The sequence below is a fragment of the Ciconia boyciana genome, chromosome 18 (assembly GCF_034638445.1).
Source record: "Ciconia boyciana chromosome 18, ASM3463844v1, whole genome shotgun sequence".
NCBI lineage: Eukaryota > Metazoa > Chordata > Aves > Ciconiiformes > Ciconiidae > Ciconia > Ciconia boyciana.
The window spans coordinates 7,300,898-7,326,835 of record NC_132951.1 but is presented as its reverse complement, the minus strand read 5'-3'; the positions used below and the strand labels follow the sequence as shown (position 1 = coordinate 7,326,835).

The 25,938-nt window shown below is 63.5% G+C and overlaps 4 protein-coding genes across 20 annotated transcripts; 2 read left to right on the top strand and 2 right to left on the bottom strand.

Annotated features, from left to right (window-relative positions):
- The first annotated feature begins 249 nt into the window (after window positions 1–249).
- TOR2A (torsin family 2 member A) lies at window positions 250–5,184 on the top strand. The gene is made up of 5 exons (XM_072883423.1): window positions 250–446; window positions 853–1,118; window positions 2,272–2,447; window positions 2,799–2,926; window positions 3,511–5,184. The coding sequence occupies exons 1-5, from the start codon at window positions 305–307 to the stop codon at window positions 3,753–3,755; spliced, it is 957 nt and encodes a 318-aa protein (XP_072739524.1). The 5' UTR covers window positions 250–304; the 3' UTR covers window positions 3,756–5,184.
- On the bottom strand, window positions 5,142–10,089 carry TTC16 (tetratricopeptide repeat domain 16). Of its 15 annotated transcripts, none has more exons than XR_012045722.1 (7): window positions 9,182–9,828; window positions 8,680–8,801; window positions 8,467–8,596; window positions 7,898–8,074; window positions 7,186–7,327; window positions 6,988–7,102; window positions 5,142–6,627 (listed from the first exon to the last, which is right to left on the bottom strand). XR_012045722.1 is itself a non-coding variant. In XM_072883428.1 (6 exons), exons 3-6 carry the CDS (start codon window positions 7,905–7,907, stop codon window positions 6,499–6,501), a joined length of 450 nt encoding a protein of 149 aa, XP_072739529.1. In that variant the 5' UTR covers window positions 7,908–8,074; window positions 8,467–8,596; window positions 9,182–9,828; the 3' UTR covers window positions 5,142–6,498. The 15 variants fall into 15 exon arrangements, 4 of the variants coding, with proteins under 4 accessions (XP_072739529.1, XP_072739528.1, XP_072739526.1 ...); XR_012045725.1 differs by having other exon boundaries at window positions 5,142–6,294; XR_012045729.1 differs by lacking the exon at window positions 8,680–8,801 and adding an exon at window positions 9,842–10,089 and having other exon boundaries at window positions 5,142–7,102; window positions 9,182–9,272.
- On the top strand, window positions 9,976–12,410 carry PTRH1 (peptidyl-tRNA hydrolase 1 homolog). Its single transcript, XM_072883429.1, has 5 exons — window positions 9,976–10,091; window positions 10,394–10,613; window positions 10,757–10,856; window positions 11,502–11,547; window positions 11,981–12,410. Exons 1-5 carry the CDS (start codon window positions 10,026–10,028, stop codon window positions 12,170–12,172), a joined length of 624 nt encoding a protein of 207 aa, XP_072739530.1. The 5' UTR covers window positions 9,976–10,025; the 3' UTR covers window positions 12,173–12,410.
- Window positions 12,411–14,090: 1,680 nt separating this feature from the next.
- On the bottom strand, window positions 14,091–20,748 carry CERCAM (cerebral endothelial cell adhesion molecule). Of its 3 annotated transcripts, none has more exons than XM_072883421.1 (13): window positions 20,507–20,748; window positions 18,749–18,859; window positions 18,443–18,560; window positions 18,229–18,363; window positions 18,044–18,146; window positions 17,748–17,867; window positions 17,520–17,596; window positions 17,230–17,336; window positions 16,984–17,116; window positions 16,679–16,806; window positions 16,399–16,602; window positions 15,181–15,417; window positions 14,091–14,508 (listed from the first exon to the last, which is right to left on the bottom strand). In XM_072883421.1, the coding sequence occupies exons 1-12, from the start codon at window positions 20,701–20,703 to the stop codon at window positions 15,183–15,185; spliced, it is 1,668 nt and encodes a 555-aa protein (XP_072739522.1). In that variant the 5' UTR covers window positions 20,704–20,748; the 3' UTR covers window positions 14,091–14,508; window positions 15,181–15,182. The 3 variants fall into 3 exon arrangements, with proteins under 3 accessions (XP_072739522.1, XP_072739521.1, XP_072739523.1); XM_072883420.1 differs by having other exon boundaries at window positions 17,942–18,146; window positions 20,507–20,747; XM_072883422.1 differs by lacking the exon at window positions 14,091–14,508 and having other exon boundaries at window positions 15,279–15,417; window positions 16,346–16,602; window positions 17,942–18,146.
- Window positions 20,749–25,938: the final 5,190 nt, after the last annotated feature.

The window sequence follows — 25,938 nt, the reverse complement described above, 5'->3', positions numbered from 1 at the left end:
GAGGGGGACCACCGTGCTGAACCCAGCCCTGCCTGGCCCCCGGACCTCCGCGGTGGCCCAGTGGCCGCCCTTCGCAAGGGGGGACCGGGGTCCCCACGGCACCAGGCGCGGCCCCGAGCGGGGCGCGGAGCCCCTGCGCGGGGCGGGGGGCGGGGCAATATGTGCCCGGGCCCGCCCCCGCAGCCTCTGACCACGCCCCCTTACCCGCAGCCCCGCCCCTCTCTCGGACCCCGCCCCGCCTCGCCCCGCCCCGCGGGGCACGCCGGGAGCTGTAGTGCGGGCGGTGCCGGAGCGGGCGGCCGCCATGGCCCCGGGAGCGGCGCTGGCGCTGGCCCTGGCCCTGGCGCTGGCGGCCGCCGCCCGCCCCGCCGCCGCCTGGGACCTGTGGGCGCTGCGCTGCGGCTTCTCGGCGGACTGCGAGTGCGGCTTCGGGCCCGACCTGCGCGGTCAGCGGCGGCGGCGGGGGGGGGGAGGGACGAGGTGCGGGGGGGGAGAGGGGGCGTCCCTGAGGTGAGGGGCCCTGAGGCGCGGCGGGCCGAGGGGGCCAAGGGGCGGGGAGCCTCTGCGGACGGGGACTCCGAGGCCAGGGAGGCGGCAGGCAAGGGCGTCCCGGCAGGCAGGGTGTCTCCAGGAGACCCGCCCCGGGGGCCTGCCCCGGAGCGGGGTGCAGGGGGGGCTCTCGGCCTCCCCGCCCCGCAGAGGGGCACGAGTGGGCGGCAGGGCCGTTCTGCAGCCCGGGCCGGATGGCAGAGCGGGCCCGAGGAAGCAGCCCTCAGAGACGGGACAGCCGCAGTCTGAGACAAGAGCTATTTCAGCCTGCGTTTTCTAAGTTTTGCTTTGACTTTGCTTCAGGTCTGGAGTGTGACTTGGCCATGAATCTGGTGGGGCAGCCCCTGGTGAGGCAGCAGGTGATGAAGGGAGTGAGGGAGTTCCTGGAGAACCAGAATCCGGTGAAACCCCTCGTGATGTCCTTCCATGGCTCCACGGGAACAGGCAAAACCTACGTGAGCTCCATGCTCGTCCGCTACCTCTTCCAGGGTGGGCTCCGTAGCCCCTATGTTCACCAGTTCTCTCCAATAGTGCACTTCCCCCATGCCGAGCAGATAGAGCAGTACAAGGTAAGGGACGCCTCTCAGCACAGTGCTGCTTGATTGGGGTTGTCTTTGGTTACGTCCATCTTCATCCTCAGTATACATGCATTCAGGCTGTTTCCTGAAGTGCAGTAGGAATAAAAGCTCTTTGTTTTACCCTCTCAGACAGACATGGCTGAGTGAGTGGCTCCACACACTGGCTGAAGGATCCACTAGTAACCGTGATACGCTCTGGCACTCAGTTATCACTTTCGTCTTCCCCACAGCAGTCCTTGCTGTGATGGCGTTCTCATTCTTTAAATATTTACACAGCCCTTTGAACGCACAAACAAAAGTGCTTTGCTTAGATGAAAGGCACTAAAATTCTCTCATTGCTTTCCAAACAGCTTGATGGCTGTGAAAACCTGCGTATCGCTAGACTTGTAATCCCCTCCTCACACAGCAAGGAGCTCCTGAACAGCAGCTCTAGACTTAACCATGGCACTCTGTCTCTTAAAGCTGAGAAAGGGAAGAAATCAAAATGGGAAGGTTAGCTGCCAAACCCTCAGCAGAGTGGGGAACCAGTGCACCTGCACGTTTGCGTTCTGGGTGTTTGGAGAAGTTATTTGTTGTGTTGTGTCCTTAGAAGAAATACTCTCAGGAAGGTAAGACCCATACTGGGTGAAGTGCTTCCATTAAGAGTTATACATGCCCCCAGGCAACGTGAGTGGTTTTGTGTGGGTTGGCATCTACACTGAAGTAACTTCAGCCGTGGTAAAGAGCCAGAGCTCTTCTGGGTCAGCACAGGCACATGCTTTTGCACCAGGAAAGGAGCTGACAAAAAGCACTCAGTAGCCGAGAACTGTGTAGATACACAGTGAAAGAGAAGAACGTGGGGAACTGTAGGAGTCTGCATCCCCAGCTTTAGTTTCCTGCCTCCTTCTTTAAATCTGTAATAAAAGATCTTACAATGGGCTAATAAAGCTGGTAACAGCCACTGTGCAAAACCCAGAATAAAGGAGGCCTCCCCAGTGCTGGCTGTTCCTGCTCCGAGTAGGTGGTGCTGTGCAGGGACAAGCTGCTTTCAGCACCTTCAGCTCCGCTTGAGCTCAGGCCTCAGCTTTTGCTCTGGGGTAGCTCAAGCCTCCCTTGCTGTCCTTGGTATCTCGCTGCCTTACGGCTTGGTGGGTGTTTTTCCTAGGAAAGCCTGAAGCGCTGGATCCAAGGGAACTTGACAAACTGTGGACGGTCGGTCTTTCTCTTTGACGAGATGGACAAGATGCACCCGGGCCTGATCGACGTGATCATACCATTCCTGGGACCCTCGTGGGTTGTGTACGGGACCAACTACCGCAAAGCGATCTTCATCTTCATAAGGTAAGAGAGGCCCCTCTGTGGCATCACGGGGCCTTCCAGCACACCGCTTCTCATTTGGGCAGAGGTCATATTTACTTCAGAGCACACCCTTGTTTTGCTTTTCCTTCTCCAAGTCTTGAGCCTCTACAGATTCCAAGAGACACTATTTCATTGTGAATAGACAGACCTGGAAAGTCTGAAAAAGCACTCCTGTCCCTGTTATTTGGCTGCCTTTACAGGAGTAATTTTAGGCCAGGCAGCTGGGAGATCCTGGCTTGCACTTGTGCAGGCTGGAGGGTGCCAGATGCCACCTCTGTCCTGCAACACCATTTTCCCAGATACACACCGAATAAGCATCTCATTCTTGTGCAGCAATGCAGGAGGGGAGCAGATCAACAAAATGACGCTGGATCTCTGGCGTGCCCGCAAGGACCGGGAAGAGATCAGCCTGCAGGACCTGGAGCCGGCCATCTCCAAAGCCGTGTTTGAAAACCCTCAGAGTGAGTCCGTGGAGCAGAGCCCTTCCTGCAGGGTCAGAGCCCGGCAGAGGGAGCCAGGCCCGTTCCAGGCAGCCACCGCCACCGCCTGCCACCTCCCAGGCAGCCAGAAAGGGACGATGGGGTTTTGAGGGAAGGGAACTGCGATCCCTTCGAGGTTTCCTGGCGAAGGGAAGGAATAGCCTGGCCTTCCAAGCCAGCAGACCTGTTGCCACGTTTAGCAAAGTTCTTTGGAGACAAGGTGTATTCACAGTTGAGGGAATGGCAAACAGCACAGCATGCTCACTGGAAAGGCACCGAGACGTATGGATCCTCACTGCCTGCCTGGTTCTCCTTGCTTTGCCCTTGTCACAGGGAGCAGAGCTTAAATTCTGACTAGTCAAGCTAAATCCGCCCATTCCTGGAGAACAAGTCTATTGGGGGGGAACAGGGGTGACAACTGATGGGTTCAACTCTCTCCTTGTACAAACCTGGAGCAGATCTCTCTTCAGATGAGTACTTTGGCTTCTCACAAAGCAGCTCTTGGAATTCCAGGGACTGCAGAGACTCTCTGAAGGTAAAACCTGTCTCTTCCTTTGCTTTTGCAGGTGGATTCTGGAAATCTGGGATCATTAATGAACATCTCATTGATTTTGTCGTGCCCTTCCTCCCACTGAAGCGCCACCACGTAAAGCAGTGTGTCGTCAGCGAACTTGTCCAGCAAGGCCTCGAAGTACGTCCGGGTGTTGTCCAGGAGGTGGCTGACAGCATCCCCTACTTCCCAGAAGAAGAGAAAATATTCTCATCAACAGGCTGCAAAACCATGGCCTCTCGGATCAGTTTTTTCTTCTAGTCACTGGCGAGGGCCTTGCGCAGATCCATATGGGATGTATATGGAGCTGTAAAGCGGCAGAGCCCAGGGCTGGCAGGATGAGCAGCAGGGGCTGCGTGTTCCTTCTCGGCAGCATGAGCGCTCTCCTGCCGAACTCGTCTCTCCAGCCCCGAGGAGGCTGCTGCAGGATGCGGCTGTGGGACCAAGTGCAAGTGATGTGATTTAAAGCACTTTAGTGATTTACCCTTGGCCAGGTGAGGGTGGACACGACCAGCCCAGCGCACCACCCAAGACATCTGTGACAACAAGCGGAAGATGCTAAGAGGGCCTGCAGTGTCAGGGAGGTTTCTCACCCTGTCAGCAGCACCCACCTGCAGCTCTCCCCTCTCCTGGCAGCTACTGCTATCCAACACATCAAGATTCTGAGCCCACAGAGGAATATTTATTTCCTACAGCATTTTAACATTTTTTTAAAACCTTTTTAAGCGTGGCTGTGCCTCAGCTCCTCGGTACAACGTGACAGTGCTGGTGCTGACTCCTGCAAGCACTGGCCTGTGAGCACCTTCAACATTGCAGCAAAGTTTTCTTTTCAAGGAAGTTTTAGAGCCAACCTCTTTCCAGCTTCCTTTCACTGTGAATGGGTGCTGGTAGGGACCAGCTTCACCATTAACAAGCTTGGGGGGGTAACGTGGGAGATGGCAACACCTGATCTGCCGAGAGCCAGGTTCTTCCTACCACCCTCTTGTCCATCTTTCCCCCGAGGTCCAAAGGATTTCCCTGCAGCAAACCAGGAAAACAACCACAACAACAAAAAAGACTTCTCGCTTGTTTTACCAGCTATGAAAAATTTCAGTCCTACCTCCAGGGAAGGCCATGGTGCCACTAACGGTTTTTAAAATTCCTTTTATTCAGTGATGATTTCTACAGCAGACTGAGAGTTGGTGCTATGAGCTGTTGAGCCTCTTGTACATCCTTCTGCTGGTCAGACCTCACAGGCTTTGGCTGGGCCAGTGTCCGTTCAGCTTTTGGGGAGTGTCACTTATGATGGGGGACCTGGGGACAACTTAGAGAAGATTAGTGCTCCACACTGCCGAGCATGGGGTGCACAGCACCACTGGCCTTTGCCCAGGTTTTAATATCCTCCGTGCAGTCAGTTATGGGAGAACAGGTCAGAGGAACCAGGATCATTCACTCTCTAGGAACAAACTGCCCGAGGGATGGGTGCAGGGATGCTTCCCAAAGCTCCTGATGCTCCGCTCGGGCCCTGTGCTGAAATGACCTGCCAGCGCTTGGGACCATTCCAGCTCCAGGGCTGGAGCTCTGGGGACAGCAATTTTAGACACCACCCAAATGCTGCCTGGGAGCTGGCCCACAGACAGACCCAAAAATTCTGCCTCTTCCAAAAATGTTATGCCTTTCTAATTTTAAAATAAATCTTTTATGAAAAACAGTTGGGGAACAGTCTTTTACTTGGCTTCCTGACTGCAGCTAGCACGGAAGGACTTGGAAGATTTGCAGTTGCATGGGAACAGCTGCCCGATGCGATCGGACTTTGGGGATTTAACGGCACGGGGCTGGTGTTCTCCAATTAGGTAACTGGAAACCAGACAGCAGCCTTTCCCTGGGGAGGAGGTGGCAGTAGCTGGGCCAGATGTCCTCCACAGAGGAGCCAGTGTAGGTCCAGGAAGGCCACTGGGTGTCTCTGCCCCAGCAGCAGTTTTCCCTCACTGCAGAGCACATCTCTGGCCCCCAAGGCCACGTTCGCAGGGCTAGTGCCAGCGCAGCAGGAGGTGGGAGCCACGTCGCCTCCTGCCCAGGGAGAGTTGCTTTGCGAAGCCTGCCTGGTGGCCCCACGCGTGGGGAGCTGAGGGCCGAGGCGAGGTGCCGGGCGGCGTGGTGACAGAGCAGCCGTTTCTGCAGCAGCTATAGCTGCCGCTCTCCGCGCTGGCTGGGTGCAAGATCCAAGCCTGCAGCCTCTGCTGCCGCAGCCTGGGCTTGCTCACCCGAGCTGCTGTCCCCGACGACAGCTCCTACTCCTGTGCGCAGCCCTGCGCCCTCAAGCACCGCTTCCTTCCGATCATCCTCTAGTGCTGTCAGCAGCCTGGGGACAAGTGCCAGTGCAAAGGCAATGCTACAGGCCTGCAGCAACCCCCCAAAGCAATCCTTCGTCTGGGAGGGCAGAGGAGGAGTGAGACACCTGCTTGGAACAAGGTTCCCAGGCCAAGTGTAGACACCCAGCAACCCACCGTCACCTTTTAAGAGCAGAAAGGGGCAAAACCTGCCTTTGCCAGCACGATTACTTCAGCAGTGAGCTCTGAAACATGCCTCCTCTCTGGAGCAAACAAAACCCTCACACTCAGGATTTGAGCAACCCCCCTTGGAGTGGGCAGCACTAGTGGGCTAACACCCAAGACAAACTAGCCCCCAGCATGTCCCTATTGCTGCTGTCACACCAGGCGACATCAGCCAAAACGGTGAGTTCTGGGGGGCTCTGAAGAGTTTTCTCCAAGGTTTCTTGGGCAAGGCATCCGGTCTCACTCCTCAGGGCAGCACGGACGGTCTTTCTTGGAAAGAGGTAGTGTATGAGGGAAAGGATCTGCAACGGCGACAAGGTGAGACCTGGATCTCCTCTGCTGAAAAACTCTTCCCCACAGTGAGCTCTGAGCCATGGGGTTTCCACCGCTGCAGCCAAACACCCGCCTTGTGCCACCAGCAAAGGCCCTGCCAGCGCCACCGGGATCTGCCCCAACAGGGAGCCTGGGTTTCACCTCAAACAAAACCCAGATCGATCGAGCCACGCTGCTGCCCCAAGTGGTGCCCCACTGGGCGACTGGGTGATGGCTGTGTGGAGACACATTCCCCTTATTGCAGCCAGACACAGGAGGGCTTCTGCCTTGATTTAGGGTCAAAGAAACAGGAAAATTAAAATAAGGAGGAAAGAGACCTGCCCAGTGCCTCTGCACAACGCTGTTGCAACAGCCAGGCTATAACCCTCACTGCTTGGCTTGGACCCACAGCCTGGCAGGACCCCCGACGCCAGTCCCTGATCCTTGATCAGCTGCTGGCCCCCGAAGCACAACAGAAACACCAGGCTTGCCTCAAACCGCATGAGGGGTAGGCACAGAGACTGCAGTCAAGGCAACAGGCTGAGACCATCACTCACGGCCCAAGGAGGGCACCAGGGAGCAGCACAGGGCTGTACCTCGCTGTCTGTGGGGTCAAGACACAGACTTAGGGCAGCATCCTCCCTCACCTTCTCCACCCTCCTCAGGCACAGGTGGGCCCTGGCCCAGCACAGGTAGTACAGCGGTTTCTGGGGCTCGTGCTCAATGGCCACAGAGAAGCGAGATTCTGCCTGCCGGTACTGCCTGCGAGGGGATGGGAGCGAGCACACTCAGCAGCCGGGCTCACCACTGGCCCTGGGGCAGACCGCACCAGCCCACCCACTCACCTCGCCACCAAGTCCCGCTGGCCCTGCTCGTGCAGCGCCGCTGCAACCCGTCTCGGCACAACACAGTCCCCCGGGCTCAGCTCCAGCGCCTGCTGGTAATCCGCTAGCGTGTAGGCCAGCTCCCCCAGGCGAAGGAAGCAGTCTGCAGTGAGGCAGCGTCGGTGTCTCAGTTAAATGAGAGCGGCTGGGGGCTGGCTGTCACCCCCGGGCTTTGTCTGGAGCTCTCCGTGCCAGTGGGAAACACGCATGGCGTGTGTCCAGCCCACCCCAGCCACAAAGATTTCAGCGTAATTAGCCAAAAGCTCTGAGCTCCACCAGGCGAGGAGATGCAGCCCAGTCTGGAAGAGAGCAGCCATTCCCAGCCATGCCCCCAGGACAGGCCATGCGGGGAGGGAGCTGAACCACCAGTGGTAAATCCCAGCTCCTGGTACGTCTCCCCGCTGCTGAACGGTCCAGGCAGACACAGCTGTGAACCAGGGTCAGGACCAAGGGAGAACCCAGGGGCCCTACCGCCCATTTCAGTCACCGCTCCCCAACGCAGGACCCCAGCGCAGGGCCTTCCCCTGCACGTGCTCGATGCCCGAGTGCAGGTGCTGCTGTCTGACACCCCAGCCCTCACCCTGGGGACCCCGCTGTGATCCCCAGCCCGGCTGCTTGCCTCCTCTGTCGACACAGAGCCCCTTCTCCCTCCTCTCGTCCCGCAGAGCCTCACCAAGGAGCATCACAGCCTCATCACATCAGCCCGGGGCGTAGCAGTGCATGGTGCAGTCATTGTAGGTGAGTGCCAGCTGCCACTGAGCCTCCTGGGCCTCCGGGCCCCCAGCTCCCTCGCCCTCCTAAGGCCTCGTGGGCTGCACTGAAGTCCTCGAGCCGTTGGAGGAGCGTCCCCCTGTGACACAGGGACAGAGACAGGAGAGCTTGGAGGCCGATATGGCTGACTGGTCACGGTGACACTCTCACTACCGGAGGGTGAAGAATTTGGCAGCTGAGGGGTCACTCTTGATGACGAAGCTGATGCTGAGCAGGGCCCTGCGCAGATCCCCGCACAGGGCCTTGGCCACCACCTCAGCCTTGGCCTCCCGGCCTCGTCTCAGCATGCCTCCGCCTCAGGGCCTGGGCAGCTCTGTGCTGTGGCTGCAGCTCCAGGGCCCATCGGATGTCCTGGTGACACGGGGCCAGCTGCCCAGGGAGGCCAGGTACCCGCAGAGCCTGGCACCCCCCAGCGCATCCCCAGCCTCCAGAAGGGGCAGCAGGGCCCCTCGGGGACCAGAGCAGCCGTACCTGCCCAAAGCATTCGTAGAAGGAGGCACGGAGCACGTACAGATCAGGGTTCTTCGCGTCCTCCTCCAGGTCTCTGTTGAGCATCCAGAGGCACCCTGGGAACTCGTTGAGAGCCATGAGACACACGATGCTGCAAGAGGAGACGGGCAAGGCTGGAGGCTGCCCACAGCAGGGCCAGCCCAGCCAGAGAGCCTAACGCTGCCCTGGCTTTACCTCCTCTGGCAAAACACCCTGCGGTGAGTCTGCAGCTCGGCAGCCTGTGTGAAGGCCTCACAGTAGAGCTCCTGACTGAGCAGACGTCGGCCCTGCAGGGAAGCCCTGGCCACAGGCCGAGGCTGCAGACAGGGGGAGGGGAGCGGTGTCTGACCTGCAGGCCAAGGACAAGGGCCAGGCGAGCCAGGCAGGGCTGCTCCCATGCAGGCACCAAGCATGAGCACCTTCCTGAAGTTCAGCATGGGCGACTGGAAGTCACAGAGCTGGAGGAAGGCCTCTGCCCGCTGCTCATACAGCTCTGCCTGCACCACAGACAACCCGCAGCCCATGCTGGCCTGGCCCAGCCCAGCCCTGCTCACGGTACCCAGGATCAGCCTGGCAAGAGGTTACAGCATCCTGAAGCCAGATGCCAGCGTGAGAGCCAGCCTTAACGCTGCTGCCTCCCTTCTCCAGCTCCCAGCTCCCCCGCTGGGGTATCCCTAGCCCTCTGGGGACCCTTTACCCTCTGCGGATCCAGGTTGATGGCTTCCAAATAGCAGGTGATGGCTTCCTCCCACTGGCCACAGGAGGAGAAGTCCAGCCCTTTCTGCAAGCTGTGGAGACGAAAAGAGCCATGCGCAAAGCCCAGTGACATGCTGCTGGCTGGGGGGACTGTCACACAGTCTTGGAAGAAAGCTCTGCTGCGCTGGCAGGGCCAAGAGCCCCCCAGGGCCGGAGAGGGGCTGAGGGAAGGCGAGGGATCGTGTATCCCCCGCATCCACCCACACCCCAAAGGCCGCTGCTAAGGCCGCTGCGAGTGGGAACGTAACAGGCACGAACACGTAAAACACGGGCCCCAGCCCCCGGCACTTACTGCTCCCGCACCCTGCCCCCCACAGCTGCGGGCAGGGACCCCGCTTCCCTCGGGGAAGCTGTGCAGGCGCTGGCTGGGCCCGAAGACCCTCCGCAGGGACCCCTCCCAGCCTTCCCCCGGCTGCTCCCCCGGCACCGCCGTGGCACACGGCCCCGCGGCCCCCATCCCCCTCTCGCCTGAGGGAACCCTTCCCAGGCCGCGGCTCCCAGTAACCCCACAGCTCGCCCTGGCTGCGTTCCCCCGTCCCTGCCCCAGCTCTCTGCGGCGAGAGACGGGGAAGCGGCGGCCGGCGGAGCCCCGGGGCTTTACCACAGCGGGGCCACGGCCCCCGCGTGGGCGGAGCGCGGCCCGCCCCACGCCACCGCCCCGGGCCCGCCCCGCCGCCCTCAAGCAAGATGGCGGCGCTGCCCGTAAGCAAGATGGCGGCGGGGCGGGGCCGGGCCATTGGCGGCGCGCGGGCGCGACGTCACGGGGAGAGGGAGCACGCGGCGCGATGCTGGCGGCGGAGCTGGCGGGGCGCGCGCGACCGCTCGTCAGCCGGGCGGGGCCGCGCGTCATGGTGGGTCCGGGGGGCGGGGCCGGGCGTGAGGGGAGGGGGCGGAGCGGGGCGGAGGGGACCGGACCGGGGGGCGGCGGGGCTGAGGGGATGGAGGCGGCGGGGAGCGGGGCTGCGGGGAGCGGGGCTGAGGGGAGCGGGGCTGGTGGGATGGAGACGGAGGGGAGCGGGGCTGCGGGGACCGGGGCTGAGGGGATGGAGACGGAGAGGAACGGGGCTGAGCGGTGCTGGGCGGGATCAGGCCCGTGGAGGAGCCAGGGGCGTCATGGCGGCCCGGCAGAGCCCTGTTGACACCCCGCGGGCAGGTGGCCGGCCTGGGCAACTACGGGCTGCGGGGGACGCGGCACAGCGTGGGCATGGCGGTGCTGGACCGGCTGGCCCGGCAGCTGGCGGTGGCCGAGGGCTGGCGAGCAGACAGGCGGTGCTGCGCCGACGTGGCCCTGGCCACGGCCCGCGGCCTAGAGCTGCTGCTGCTCAAGCCGCGGAGGCTCATGAACCTCAACGGGCTCAGCGTCGCCAGTGCCGGTGAGTGGCTCGGTCACCCCCGAAGCCTGCTGTGCCACCGGGCCCTGTGACGGCCCTGCCGTCCCCCTGCCCAGCCCTGCAGGGTCAGGGCCTGGTGAGTCTGTCTCCCCCTCATTTCTTGGGTTGTATTTCTGTTTCCAAAGCTGAGATCTACAACCTCCGCCCAGAAGACATTTACCTGGTTCATGATGACCTGGACAAGGCCCTGGGCAAGGTGGCGATCAAGCTGGGAGGCAGCGCAAGGTATGAGGTGGCCACAGCTCTCTGGTTGTGTGAGCTGGTTTGAGGCCTTGCCCTTACGTGCACATGGGCCATCCCTGGCCCAGTCCCACCAGCCTGGCGGTGTTTTCAGCCCCAGCACCAGCCCTGGGCCCGATCCCAGTTGCAGGAGCAAGAGCCAGCTCTTTGGGCAGCCTCCCAGTTCCTGCCCAGGCAGGAAGGGCAGGGAGCCTCCTGGAAGTGGCTGAGAGCTGGATCCAGCCCATCGGCTGCACCACATGGGCTTTTTATAGCACTCTGCCTCCACTCTGCCTGCCCCAGTGCCAGCTCCTGGGCCAGCCTTGAGACATTTAACCTAGGAAATCTTCCACTGCAGGCCAGGACAGGGATGGTACCGGGCCACAGCGCTTGGTCACCCGTGCACCAGCTGCAGCAAGAGCTGAGACGTGCAGAATGTGCTGTCCCAGCCCTGCTTTCCCTCGTCCTCCCCAGCCAGCTGCTCTCAGCCCCAGGGGCTGGATGTTCCTGCAGAGCCAGGGCATGGGGGCTGCAGCCCCTGGCTGGGACCACATCCCCGAGTCCCTGCAGCAAGAGACCCCTGAGACCGTACTGGGGGGAGGAGGGGTGTCTCCTACAGACTAACTGTGGGTTTTCTCCTTCTCTCCCAAGGGGACACAACGGGGTCCGATCCTGCATCAGTGCTCTGCACTCCAACGTGAGTGGGCCTCAGTGGAAGGGGATCAATCCTGCCCCCACCTCAATGCATGGCACGTCGTCCCTCCACTCCCATTCTTCCAACTGCCCTCAGACAAGCCCCTGCTCCCTTTCCTCTCCCCCCTTTTCTCCTTCCCCTCCTTCCCTCTGCTTCCCTGAGGGCTAATGTCAGTTTGGCCGCCGTGGAAGACATGGAAACAATTAGCTCGAGTGGCTCTGCCAGGCCTGGCAGGAGCCTGGGATCTCAGTACAGCCCAGCAAAAGCCTCTTCCAAAATCATGTTTCTTGGCGCAAGCACTCAAAACCACCTGGAAAACATGAGGGGCTGCTCCCTTGCTGCCCAGCCCCACTCGCAGCACTGTCCCCTTGCCCCAGCTCTGTCTCAGCTGGGCTCTTGAGGTGAAGCTCCTCCAGCTTTCCTTCTTCCTCCCCAGGAGATGACGCGGCTCAGGGTTGGCATCGGGCGGCCGGAGGGTGAAGTGACAGTGTCCAGCTATGTCCTGGCTCCGTTCAGCGCCGGGGAGCAGGAGAGGCTGGAGCAGGTCCTGGCCCAGGCAGCAACCTGCCTGCTGGAGCACATCCTGCGGAGGAGAGCGCCCGCGGGAGAGCCGGGGGACAGGGGCTGACACGAACCCCCGGGGACCTGTGTGGCCGATGGACAGAGCGCTGCGGACTCTCCGGGGTGACCGTGGTGCGGAGCAGAGCTGGCCCTGCCGGGCAGCCTGGCCAGGTGCTAGGGCAGCCCCAGGCCATCCCCACACAGATTCAGGCAGCTCGTGTCCCACGCGACCCCTGCAGTGGCTTCATACGGCAGTTTGGCACAGAAATTAAATAAACCCTCTGCCCTGCTCCTGCCCCTCTCCCCTGCACCGCCTGCTGAACTCCGGCTGTCCCTGGCTCTCTGCAGCTCAAATCCGTGTCCCCATCCCTGTTCCGCCAGCCCAGGCTGGAGGGAAGCTTCCAGTGGGAAGCGGGGAGCAACTTCCACAGGTTCCAAAATCACTTCAGCTTTGTTGAGAAACTGTGGAAAGCACGAGTCACCTGGAAGCTCGTAGCTGAGCAGCACACGAGGGCTGCTCCCGCTGAGCTGCAGCAAGCTTCAGGGCTGGCCTCACAGTTTTTGAGTTAGGTGGTTTTCAGCCAAACCCTGGAGTTCCAACAGCTGGAGGAGTTCTAGCTCCTCCTCGCAGACCCGTTACAGGTCTCATGGCGGAGAGGGCAGCCCGAGAAGCGAGGTCTTTCCACCACCGCAGCTTCCCAAAGCCCTGGGCTCTGCCGGCCTGTCCTGTCCAGCTGCATGCCCTGTAAGCGCAGCTGCACTGAGAGCCCCAGTGCCGGCAGCTCCTCGCCCGCGTCCCAGCAGGCACTGGAATAAGCGCCAGGACCCTTGGTGGGTCACGCGTACCGCAGCACTGCTGCCTCTTACTTCTTCCACTCCAGCTGGCACCGGACCTTCCTCCACTCCAGCTCCCGAGCTCCTCCTGTAGCATTGAGGCTACCTGTGGCCAGGGGACAGGCAGGGAAGCAAAGGTGTCCCCAACCTGCCATCACCTCTCCACCCTGCTGTGTCACCTGTGCCTGTACTGGCTGGGACTCTGCAGTTGCAGACCATGCACATGGCCGTCTCCTTCTCCCTGTTCTCCAGTAGATCCACTTGGATCTTTGGGTCTCACATGATCTCCTGGAGCCAGTGGTTTTCCTTCAGGAGGTCCCTGCTGTAGCTGTTCAACCTGTCCCAAATGAGGCTCTCCTGGATCATTTGTTTGGTGGCCTCAGACATCCCGCTGTGGGTCTCAGCTATCGAGGCTTCCACCCACTGCTCCATCGCCTTCATCAAGCTGTGGGGAGAAGAGGGATGCAGCCCCCCAAACCTTGGGTGAAGGTAGCAACCCACCGTCCCAGCAGCTGCTCCAGGGCCAAAAGGGGCAGTCAGCTGCCGGGCAGGGGTGGAGAGAGGCGGCAGCTCCGGGGGCCTGGAAGGGAGCTCACATCTCCCCAGCTCACCCAGACTAGGGCTAGTTGCAGTGTTTTTAAGGAAATTGCTCCTCCACTCCAGAAAACCCTCAGTTTTCAACCAAACGTCACCCTGCTGAGGAGCTGAGGTTTAGCACCAAACAAGCCTGGGCTCTTGGAAAGCAAATGCCCTCCTCCAGAGCTGGCCACAAAGGTGACAGATGCCGGAGCCCAGCAGGACTCGGCTGCGCGTCTTGGTGCTCAGGCTGTCAGGTTTTCAGTCCCAAGGCCAAACCTAGCGCCAATAAGGGAAATCGTTTCCATCAGCATTCCCAGGGGAGAGCTGAGCGCTGCGGAAATGCTGCCCACCTTTTCACCCCCGGACCTCAAGGGAGAGCTCCGGTCTCTGCCTCCCACCCCACCTTCCTCCCTCCCTTTCCCCATTACAGATTTCATTCCCAGAGCAATCCCCAGCCGGGGGAACTGCCAGACCCTTGCTACCGCAGCTCCGAGGTGACCCTGGTGGGGTATGCCCTGGGGACATTACGTGGGGCAATGCCACCCAGCAGAGCCAGCAGCCGGCACGTCAGCTCAAACACAGTGTGCTTTAATCCTCCCTTGGCTTCAGCCCAGACACGGCACAGGCGAGGGACAAGCCCGGTCGGCGGCAGGAGGCCACGTGTGCCACCGTGGGAGCCAGCCCCCGGCCTGAAAAACACTCCCCAAAGTCCGAGCCAGTGGAAGACGGCAGAGTTGGCATCGCTCAGGGCGGTCCTGGAGACGTGTCCTCAGCAGGGTCGGAGCACGGCGCTCCCCTGGTCCCCCCACCTGGCAGGGAAAGGGCTCTCCGGGAGCCCTGGGGCAAAGCCTGCCTTGGGTGGATTCTCCACATGCAGATTCGAAGGACCCCGGGGAGATCCGTCCAGGGCAGCTGCATCTCTCAAGCGGGAGCAGGCAGGATCAGGCCGCTGGCCCGCAGTGCTCCCAGCTGGGTCACAATCCCTTGTCCCTAGGAGGCGAGGACGCGAACATTAGCAGTCAAGGCAGGAGCAGCCCCGACGCGTTCACGCCTGCAGTGGAGGCGGTGGGAGGATTGTTTTCCAGCCTCCCCCTGTCTGGCTGCTCCTGGAGAGGCTCTGCTGCCAGCACAAGCAACCTCAGACAGGGAAAGTCTGACCCGGCGTTAACCGTGGCAGTGCTGCCTCGGGGCCGAGCGAGTGCGGGTGCTCGCCTGCCTGCGTGGCCGCCCCGCGGAGACATGGCCGAAGGGAGACCCGCTTTTGGGGGAGAGCAAGCAGGGCCGGGGTGAAACTTCCCCCTGTGAGATGCTCCCAGCTCTCTCCAAACTAGGGTGACTTTTGCAGGAGGTGAAGGAGCGTTGTCCCTTCCTCACTTGAGGGGCTGGGGAGCAGCACAGACTCGGGGAGCCGCAGAACCTGGTCCCCTGGTCCCCTCCAGCCCCATGCAGCCCCACATGGCACATCTGCATCCCCATCCCTGTCCCTGCCTGGAAGAGAAGGTCTCGTCTCTGTTTCCCAGTGCTTTGAGTCTGCTGCCACATGGCGAGAAGAAACTAGGCATCCGGGACATATCCGAACACGGCACTCGCAGGGAGACGTTTCCCAGCCACTCTGTCCCCCGTCCCCGGCACCACGCGCCCGGGTCCCACAGCCTCACTCACCATCAGAGCTCATCACGGGCGGTGGAGCGGAGGTGGCCAGCACTGCCCCGTGAGTCCCTCAGGGTCTTCTGTGAGCCAGCCCAGTCGGTCTTCTTGGCATCGTCGTCCCAGATGGTGGAGGTCTCGGTGTCACTCAGCCAGTTGCTGTCCCCAGCGTAGTGGGTGGGATAAACCAGGAGGGGGTGAGCCGAAAACACCAGCAGGTCCCGGGGGGCAAAGTGCCGCTTGTAATCCTCGCTGGGGAAAGTCGAGCGGATCCGAGAGGAGAAATTGGCTTACAGAGCATGGCCCAGTGGAGAAAAAAGGGCTGGGAAAACTGTACCGACCACCCGGGGAAGGCACCACGCAGGGCAGGTGATGGGGAGGGACACGGGGTACCGGGGAGGGGGTCCGGGGAAGGGAGCTGAGCTGGGGGGCTGCTGGCGGCAGAGCCTGGGGAGGGACCATGGAGGGACTGCAGAGGGGATGGGACCCCTCTCTCCCCACCAGCCTCGGTGGCACGGGGCCGGCCCTGGCATGGAGAGAGTCTCCAGCACAGCATCCCGCCAGCCCAGACCCGCCTGGCCCCGGGCCAGGGCTGTCTGGTGCCGTTATCCCGGCGAGCATGGGACTCCCAGCTGCCACTGGTTCACAGCCAGAGCACTAATGTGACCCTCCGTCCACCTCCAGCCTCCTTTCTACACACCTAATCCCTCTGTTTTGCCATCCTGCTCGCTGGCTTTCCTGCTCCCCTCTTCCCCGGGACCCTCGGCCACCGGTGCTTGCCCACCTCCTAAATTGCCTCCCCCACCCCAGACACAGCCTTGCCACTGACCCCCGCTTGGGAAGAGGGGCACGGAGGTGCTCCAAGATGGGGCTGAGACCCACAAGCAGGGGTGGGGGACCACACGGCCCCCCAGCACCGGGGTACAGGGGGCTGCTCCCCCCTTGCTATGGGGCCAAGACCCCCATGCAGGGCCAGCATCGAGCCCCGACTCCATCCCCGTCGCCGTCCCCCACCCCGCACTGGCAGACGGCCATTTTCCAGCGGCCGGCAGCCAGGCAGCGGCCTGGGGGAATGAGCTCATGCTACAGATGTTTTCTTCCAGCATGAGTAACGTGGGGGGGGACGGGGGAATGACAGGGTGGGACGGTGACGGTGGAGAAGAAACACATGCTCCCTCACCAGCACGGCCATGCTGCTCCGCCAGCACCCCTTCTGCACCCCCTGCTCCTTACTTGGGGTGCTTGTCGTACATGATGGGCAGGAACTCGTCCACCGGCAGCATTTTGGAGAGGGGCTCCGCAGCCAGCAGCTTCTGTGCCCCTCGGCGGGAGATGGCGTAGGCCAGCGTCCAGTACGAGTACCCGGCCACCACCAGGTTTCGTACGCCCTCCACGGGCACCTCATCCTCCACGTTCACCTGCTTCCTCCCCAGGTAGCTGTGGGGCAGCCAGCGAGCCGTGAGAGCCAGCCCCGGGGACCCCCACCTCACGTCCCCCCGGCCCCAGCACCTACATGAGGTCCCAGTCCTGCTGTGCCCCCTCCAGCTCCTCCATCAGCCGCTGCAGCCGTGCCGGGAAGGCGGCCTCGAAGCGCACGTCGTCCTCGAAGACCACCGACCGCTCCAGCCCCCGGGACATGATCTGCAGGGAGGGGGCAGAGGTGCAAACCCATCCCAGCACCGTGCCGGGCCATACTGGATCCACTCACCCTGCAGGACACCCCTGTCCCCAGGTCCTCCAGAGACCTGGTGATGCTTACAGGGTCCCTGCCCCATGCTGGTGGCCCTTAGGGACCCCACGGTCCTCACAGCCCCGTACCTCCTTCCAGACGTTGTAGTGGCTGAGGAAGCAGCCGACCTCGCCCTTGGTGAGCGTGCGGCCGGAGAAGGGGTCGTAATACCCGGGGAGCAGGTCCACCCCCAGCACCTTGATGTCGCTGCTGTTGAGGGTGCTGCAAGGCGAGGGGCTGCATTGGCGAGGCGTCCCTCCCAGCCACCCCCTGTCCCCTCCCCAGGGTGACAACGGAGGGGCTGGCAGAGTGGGGACATGTCCCCCCACGGTCACCTCCCATCCACGGCATCCACCACCTGCGGGGCAATCTCCAGCTCCCGCAGGGACGCCAGCATCCGCTGGCGCCGGTCCGGCCTCCGCAGCAGGTTGATGAGGAAGATCTGGGGAGGAAGGGGAGAGCCCCACCGAGGGGGCATGTTGTCACGGGTGGGGACACAGCCTGCCTGGCCACCGCAGGATGGGGGACAGGGGGCTCGGCCAAAGCCCGTGGTGGGCTTTGCCATGGATGGATGCAGCCAGAGGGATGGACAGGGGGACATGGGGAGGGTCCATTGGGCACTTACTTCATCAAAGCCCATCTTCGTGAGCGGCTTGGGGAGGAGGGAAATGTGCCTGGAGCGCTGCATGGGGGGGCCATCCACTGCGGAGAGAGAGGACACCCCTTCAGTGGAGCCCAGACCCCCGTGGCCAGGAACCAGGGCCAACAGCCCTGCCCCGAGGACCGGCACCAGGTCCCTGTCACCCCTGGGGCAGGGGACACCTCCAGGACCCCGCCACCCGCAGGTGCTCACCCATGGCTTCCAGCGTGAGATGCACAAAGTTGGCGCGTTCGTCCTCCAGCGTCTGGTGGGCCTTCACGGGGACGTTGATGTAGCCAAAGCGCTGCTGGTTGCACACATGGACCTCCGCACCTGCCGGGTGGGACGGGTGAGCACCACAGCCCCCCAGACCTCCCACTCCCCCCCTGGCCCCCCACCACCCTCACCGGCCGCCTGACAGGAGTAGGCAAAGACGATGATATCGTCGAAGGCCCAGGTGTAGTTGGGATGGGGGGGGTAGAAAGCCAGCCGCGACGTCTCCTCCTTACGCAGGTTGATCAGGAAGGTGGCGTAGACCATGGGGACAGAGAAGCAGCCCACCCGCTGCCGGTTCTTGGTGGGGAAGTAGTCAGCCGTCCGGCGGTAGTAGCCCTGCAGCACACCGGCGTGATGCCTCCGTGGTCAGGGGGTCAACCATGGGGGGTCCCCTTCCCGGGGCTTTCTGGGGACGTACCTGGGGCGTGATGCCACACCAGAAGTTGGAGTAGAAGGTCTGCGAGTCCAGCATGGGGGCCACCACCGACTTGTTTTGCGCCATGAGAAACTTGAGGGTCTGGTTGTTGGTCAGGATGCTGTCGGTGTCCACAAACTGGGGGGACAGCACAGGTCCTGGAGGTGCGGGGACACCTGCCTTGGCCCCCACCCTGCCGACACCCCGTGTCCCTTACCAGGATGTAGTCCGCCTGCTGCTCCCGGGCGTAGGTGAGAGCCTCCTGCTTCAGCCTCATCAGGTTTTCGTAGCGTTTGTCGCTCCAGTGCTTGGGCCCAAGCTCGTCGGGGTAGGAGCTGGGCGGGAGGGAGGCAGGGGTTAATCCCGCTCGCTGGGAATGCACAAACTCGGTGCATGCGGCTGAGTCAGCCCAGCTCTGCCTCGCCGCCGGCTCCTCCTGGCAGCGTCCCCAGCCAGGGAGTGGGGTGCTGCTTGGGGAGCCCCTCGCAGCCCACACCCGCCCCCCAGCACCTCCCAGCCTCACCTGGGCTCCTCCTGCACCTTCCAGGCTACCGAGTGATAGTCCTTCCCCACCGCCTCCAGCCACTCCCGCAGCATCGCCGTCGTGTTGTCCGAGTTGTGGTCCGTTGCGCACCTGGGGTGAGGGGACGTCAGCCTCCGGGGGTCCCCCCCAGGGGACAACCATGGCCCCCTCCCTGCACTAGAAACGCTCCTGGGGCCAAGAGGCTGAGCCAGCGGTGGACTCGCTTGGGAACGTAACATGTAATTTGAAGGAACCGAGGCTGCGCTGGCAGGAGGGGGAATGCGAACGGGTAATTTCTTTCCCGGTGCCGCCGCCGGCCGGGCTGTCCCGCAGCTCTCACCCCCTGTCCCTGCAGCCCAGCAGCAGCCCCGGCCGTGCTCTCCCCACCCCAGCCCTCTGGCTGCCCACCATGAACAGCATCGGAGCACAGCGGCTTCGTCCCCCCACCCATGCACCCCGCTGCACCCCACAGCACCCCTGTGCACCCCGCTGCACTCCGTGGCTCCAGCAGTCAGAGGAAAGGCCCTAACAGGCAGCAAAAATCCCCCTCCCCAAACCTTCCCGTGCCATGCGCAGCCGCCGTCCCCAAGTCTTTCACCCAACCTTGCGACGATATTCATGGGGACCCCAGCACAGACGGGGCTGAGCCCCACGTTGCACTGGGGCAACCCCCAAGTCCCCACACTCCCCAGGACCCTCGACCTGTCAAAGAGCCCCGAGCTGCCCCTCGGGCACTGGTGTCACAGGGACCCCCTGGGACACAGGGGACAAGGCAGGACCTGTGCCCCCCCCAGCTCCCAGCTCTGCAGGCAGCTGCTCTTGAAACACCCCGCAGGGCCCTGCGGCCAGGGGCTCCCAGGGCTGCGGTGGGCGAAGGTGAGGGCCCCCCGCTCCCCCGCTGCCAGCAGCTGTCCCCTGCCCCAGCCCGGCCACCCCTGCCAGGACCCCCCTGCCAGCCCCCGCCTCAGCCCCCTGCCAAAAGTTTCCGACAAGCTCAGGCGAGAGACGGCGGCAGTGGAGGAGCGAGAAAGAGGAGGGATGGGGGGCTCCTCTCCCAGCCACCCCCCCAGCACGGTAAAAGGAGGTTTGGGGGGTGCCTTTGGGGAAGGGGGAGGCTGGGGCCGAGCCCTGCAGGGAGGGGGAAGGTAGCGTCTGTCCCTGATGATGCAAAACCCCCCCGAGCCCGGGGCTCCCCTCCCTCGCCAGCCCCACAGCTTCGGGAGGGGAAAGGTGGGGGTCCTGCCCCCTCGCCGTGGGGCAGCGCCCAGCCCCTCCCGGGTCCCTGCTGGGTCCCACACCCGGGGCAGAGCCACCCCCCACCCTTTGGGGCTGAGGGGGGGGCTGTTACCACCAGAGTCCCTGTTCCTTCCGGGGGTCCCCATCCCCCCAGGGTCCTCATTCCCCCCCAGGCCCCCATTCCCCCGGGTCTCTGCTCCCTCCACCCAGGCCCCCGTTACTCCAAGATCACTCCACGTCCCCGCTCTCCCCAGCTCCCCATTCCCCTCCCCTCGTTGCCCTTCGGGTCCCCGCTACCCCCCAGCTCCCCGTTCCCCCCAGAGTCCCCCCTACCCCCAGGACCCCCGTTCCCCTCTCCCCGCCCCCCACCCCCGCAGCATCCCCGTTCCCCCGGGTCCCTGTCACCCCAGCGTCCCGGCTCCCCCCGGGATCCCCATTCCCCCACAGCCCCTCCTCCCCCGGATCCCTGCTACTCCCCGCACCCCGGGGTCCCCGCTCCCCCCGGGGCCCCCGCTCCCTCACCACAGGGCGATGCTCCCCGCGGGATAGTCCATGCGCTCCAGGGCGCCCAGGCAGTGCGGCAGCGAGTGCTGCGCGTTACGGGCCAGGAGGGCGAGCACCACCCGCGGGGGGCCCGGCCCGGGCCTGGGGCCGGTGCCGGTGCCGGTGCCGGTGCCCAGCAGCAGGAGCAGGGCGCAGAGCGGCCCCGCGGCCCCCATGGCGGCGGCGGCGGCGGGCGGGGAAGGGGCGGGCTGAGACCCGCCGCGCTCAGCGCACCCCCCGCCCCCGGCCCGGCCCCGCCGCCGCTGCGAGCCCCGGGGGCGGGTTTGGGTTGGGTTTCTTTAAATAAAGCCGATATCGGTAAACGGCCCGGCACAGCCCACGGCCGAGGGGCGAGAGGCCGCGGGGCACCCGCCGTACCCCCTCCCCGAGGTCCCCGAGGATGCTCCTGGGCATCCTCCTCTGCCCCCTGCCAGCTCGGGGTCGGGTCCCCGCGGTGCCCGGCACGGCGCGGGTGGGTGCTGGGGAAGCGGCCGGGTGGGCAAGTGGATGGGGGGGGGGGGGCGGCTCATGACTGGGGTCGGATCATGGCCAGGGGGGCTGGTGGCCAGGGCAGATCATGGCCAGGGGGGCTGGTGGCCAGGGGGGGCTTGTGGCTGAGGGGAGCTTGTGTCCAGAGTGAGTCGTGGCTGGGTGGGCTCATGGCTCTCCCCCATCACAGGCCGAGGCAGCCCACCCCCAAGCCGTGTCCCACCCCGGCTGCCCTCCATGTCTGACCATTTGCAGCCCCCCAGGCGTGTCTGCGACGTGTCCCAGCCGCAGGCAGCCCCGGGGCCTTTGGGCCATTTGGCCAAAACCGCCGGTTAACCACCCAGTCCGTAAATAAGGCCGCCAGCTCCCGGAGCGAGCGCGTCCCGGGGAGCAACAACTCCGTGCACCCCACCAGCGCTGCCGGGCACCCCTCGCTGCGGTGGCACCGGAGCCCAAACCCGGATTTGGTCCGTGGCCAAACCCACACCCACCCGCAACAGGGCGAGGGCCCGGCCGGGCGGCCGCTCTCGCTGGCTCCCCACGTCCCCCCGCTCCCGGGGGACCTCCGGAGGGCTCTGGCAGGGTGCAGCGAGGGGGTCGGGGGATGAACGATCCAGCAGCACCTGAAAGAAGCAACAGAGGGGGGGACACACGGGGAGCACCAGGGAGCCCCGGCGCGGCTGCAAGGAGAGAAAAACTGCTCAGGGCCCGAGCGCGGAGAGGTATTGCGGGAAGGGCTCCGGGCCAGCGCGGCTGGGCGCTCCCCGGCCATGCAGAGGAGCCGCGGGAGGGGGGCAGGACCCCAGGAGCCGAGCACAGCCGGACCCCGCCCGTGTCCGGACCCCACCCGCGTCCTGACCCCACCCGCGTGTGCGGCCCCCCCCCCCCCCGGGAGCGCTGGGCGGGGGGCAGCCCCTCTCCCCTCCGCAGGAGCCCCCGAGCGCGGCCCCGCGGCCCGGGAAGGGCTGAAGCCGGAGGAAGGGCCGCAGAGCGGCGGGGATGCCCGCGGAGCCCACGGCTGGCGCCGTCCCGCGGGGACACCCACCCGCCGGCACCGCCCCCCGCGGCCCGGCCCCGCGCTCGGCCGCTGCTGCCACCTCCCGGTACGGCGGCACGGCCCGGCCCGGCCGGGAGCAGCGGGATACGGGCGCTCGGCGGGGAGTCAGGGGCTGCAGGGTCCGTCAGGGCCGGATCTGCCCCCCGTGTCCCCACATCCTTCCGTCCCTGCCTTCCTCATCCCTGCATCTCTTTGCCCCTACATCCCTGCATCCCTTCCTCATCCCTGCATCCCTTCGCCCCTACATCCCTGCATCCCTTCCTCATCCCTGCATCTCTTTGCCCCTACATCCCTGCATCCCTTCCTCATCCCTGCATCTCTTTGCCCCTACATCCCTGCATCCCTTCCTCATCCCTGCGTCCCTTTGTCCCCACATCTCTGCATCCCCATATCCCCGCATTCCTTCCCTTTCTCATCCCTGCATCCCTGCACCCCCACATCCCTGCATCCCCACATCCCTGCATCTCTTTGCCCCTACATCCCTGCATCCCCACATCCCTGCATCCCTTCCCTTCCTCATCCCTGCACCCCCACATCCCTCCATCCCTGCATCCCTTCGCCCCTACATCCTTGCATCCCTTCCTCATCCCTGCATCCCTTTGCCCTTACATCCCTCCTCCCTACATCCCTATGCCCCCCCATCCCTCCATCCTCTCCTGGGGGTCACAGACGGCCCTGCCCTGCCCTCAGCACCTGGGAAGGGCAGAAAGGGATTTCAGTGCTAGATGTAAGAGGGTTTTGAGAGGCCTGGATCCCAGAGAGGCCAAGCAAGGCAGCTCCCAGCCTGCAGACTGGGATGAAACCCAGCAGAGCCCTGACACCCTGCACCACACCAGGGCCGGGGGGGCCTGAGCCTGGATGTCCCCTGGCCCGGGCTGGGGCCAGCCCTGGGATGCTGCTCTGTGAGCAAGAGCAACATCTGGCCGCTGCCAGCAATTTTTTTTTCCCAGCAACCCCCCCCGTGTGCTCGGCCCCCGCTGTCCCCTGCCCCAGGGACGCAGCACCCCTGGCCTGGCGCGGTTCGGCCACCCACACACAGCCACAGCCCTGCTGCCCCAGGCACAGCCCACACCAACGCTCCCCGTCTGTGGGCTCGGGGACTGGAGAGGGAGACTCTGCCCTGTCCACAGCTCCACCACCCCTGGGGCAGGCAGAGGAAGGGGGTGCCGTCACTGTGCCCTGACATGGGGAAACTGAGGCACGGGCCAATGCAACATGTGGCACACAGATGGGCCGGGACTGGCAGAGGGACGAAGCATCCTGCGCCTGCCCTTGCAAGCTCAGCTGGGGTCAGAATTATCCTTGCCTTTGCAGCCAGCTTTGCGGCCTGCCTTCTCCCGGCAGCCCGGCTGCTGCAGGGCTCACGACGGACCCTCAGAGCCCGCTGTGGGCCAGACGACACCTTACAAGCCGCTTTGGCCATGCAATGATAAAAAAAACCCCACAAGCAAGCTCGGGGAGAAGGCGTAAATGGAGGTTACCTGCCAGGGCACCCGCTGCGTGGTCCTCGGGGTGACGACCCACCCGGCTCTGCGCTGCAGGTCAACACCTCCATCCCCGCCACTCTGCTAGAACAGGGCTGTGACAGCCCCCACGCCCCAGGAGCAGGACCAGCAGGCGGGGTGGCAGGTCCCCACAGGGCTCAGGGCATCCCCGTGGCTCCGCGGTACCTGTAACACAGAGCCGACATCAGGCCCGAAAGCATCCCGGAAAAGCGCCTTCCCACCCCTGTGTGCCAGGCAGGCAGCAGCGCTGTGCAATGTTTCCAGCAGCCTGGTTTCTTTTTTTTTTTTTTTTTTTTTAACAGGAAAAAGTTGCTTTTGGACCTAGGGCTGAGGCTTTTGGCCACCTCCCGCCTCTCTCCACCCCTTCCCTGAAATTTCCTAGGATTTTCAGCAAAGTCTTTGAAAAGCTTCAGGTTCATCAAATGTCACATTTTTCTGCTTTAAAAGGCTCAGGTTTGGTTGCAGAAAACAAATATATAAAGAGAGATATATATATGTGTATATATAAATGCAGAGATTCTGTGTGTATGTGCATGGCCGGGGGGTTGGTACAAGTCCCATGGCCACCAAAACTTTTTTTAAACTTATTTCACAAGAAAAAGCATCCCAGGGGCCCAGCCGGCTGCCCAGGTCCGTGGTGCCCCTGGGTGCCTCTGGGTATCCCTGGGTGCTCCCAAGGGTCCCCGCTCCCACACCGTGATGCTGCCCAAGTGACGCTGTCCCCTCCAGACCACAGCCCTGATTTGCCCAGCCTCATGACCCCAGCCCATTTCACAGGTGGGGAAACTGAGGCACAGAGCCTGCACAGCCTTCCAGCAGCTGCCCGGCCAGCAGGGACCCCAGACCCAAGGGAGTGCCCATGACCCTGCCATGCTCCCTGCCCTGCCAGCCCCTCATCCCGAGCTGTTCCTGCTGTTCCAGCTGTTTTCACCACCCTCCAGCTGTTGGGTAGATCAGGAGGCCAGCGCTCCCCTCCTAACTGGGTTTTCCTTCCAGGTCTCTGCTAAACCCATCGCATCCGCGGGCGCCGCTCTGCTTTCCTCCTCAGCGAGCTGCTCCCGCAGCAGGCAAAAACAATGGATCTTCCCACCCAGAAAAATCCAGGGGGATTTTGGCCATCTTGGGGGGATTTTGGTCATCCTGGAGGGGATTTTGGCCACCCGGGGGGATTTTGGCCCACCCAAGAGATGCTCTGCCAGAGGAGTTGGAAGCCGGCGGGAGCAGCATCCCCATCCCAGCTGGTGGAGACAAGGAAATCCGTGCCACCATAAATGGGGCAGAGACACGTTGTCGGCCCCGGCACCCGCTGGGCTGCGTCTCCCCTGCACCTCAGCCCATCGGGAGACAGTCTGGGGTGTTCCTGGTGGGCTGCAAACATCAGGGAGAGAAAATCCTCCCCCAGGCCCCCCCTTCATGCCCCTCTGGGAGCCGGGGGCCGTGCGGGATGCTCTGCTCCACCTGCAAGGCACCGCCGCACTTGGAGCCACATTTGACCTATGTGGGCACATCCCTCCCGGGTGGCGCAGCTGGCTTGGCCCCAGAATGGTCCCTTTTCTCCCCAGGCTGGACCATGTCTGCCAGCATCAGAGCCAGTGGTGCCCAGGGCCAGCGTCCCCCAGCTCTGGGGGCCAAAGAGGACCCCGGGCACCCGTCAGCCCTGGGAGCGGGCAGAGGGATGCCTCCCTCAGTAAGGGGAAACTGAGGCAGGAGGCCAACCCCAGGCTGCCCCATCCCTGAGAGGCCTCACACCCTGTCGGCTCTTCACCCCAGGGATGATGGGGAGCTGTTCTCCCTCCCCCCACTGCACCCTCTCGGAGGATGGCAACAGAGGGGTACCCCAATGGGACGGGTCCCCCCCCCGTGACGCCCTGACCCGTGCGCTCCCATCTCCTCTGTCCCCTCCCTCCTCTCCCCCCCAGTGGGGCTGGCCGTCAGTCCCCGTCCCAACCCGGGGCAGCTGTGACCGAAAACAAAGCTGTCCCCTTCGGCACAATACCCTTCTGTCCCCCCCCCAGATGCTGACCGCTGGGGTGGGCAGCGGCCGGGCTGGAGGCGTCGAGGGGCCGTGCCAGGCCCCCGCTGGCAGGGGACAATGTTGGCAGTGATGGAGAGTAGGTATTTCAAAAGGTTTTGTTTGCGGGTTGACCTGCCGAGCCGGCGTGACCCTGCAGCCCCCCACCCAGCCCTGCTCCTCCGTCCCAATAGAAACCGGCCACATTCCTGACCTCGGGAGGGGGGGGAAGTTTCAAACCTCCCCGGGAAGGAGACAATGGGGGTGTCAGGGCCTTGATTTAGGAGGGGGGGCTCTTTCCATCACAAAGGCGAGACAAAGGCTCTCGGTGCTGGGAAAGGGGCTTCGG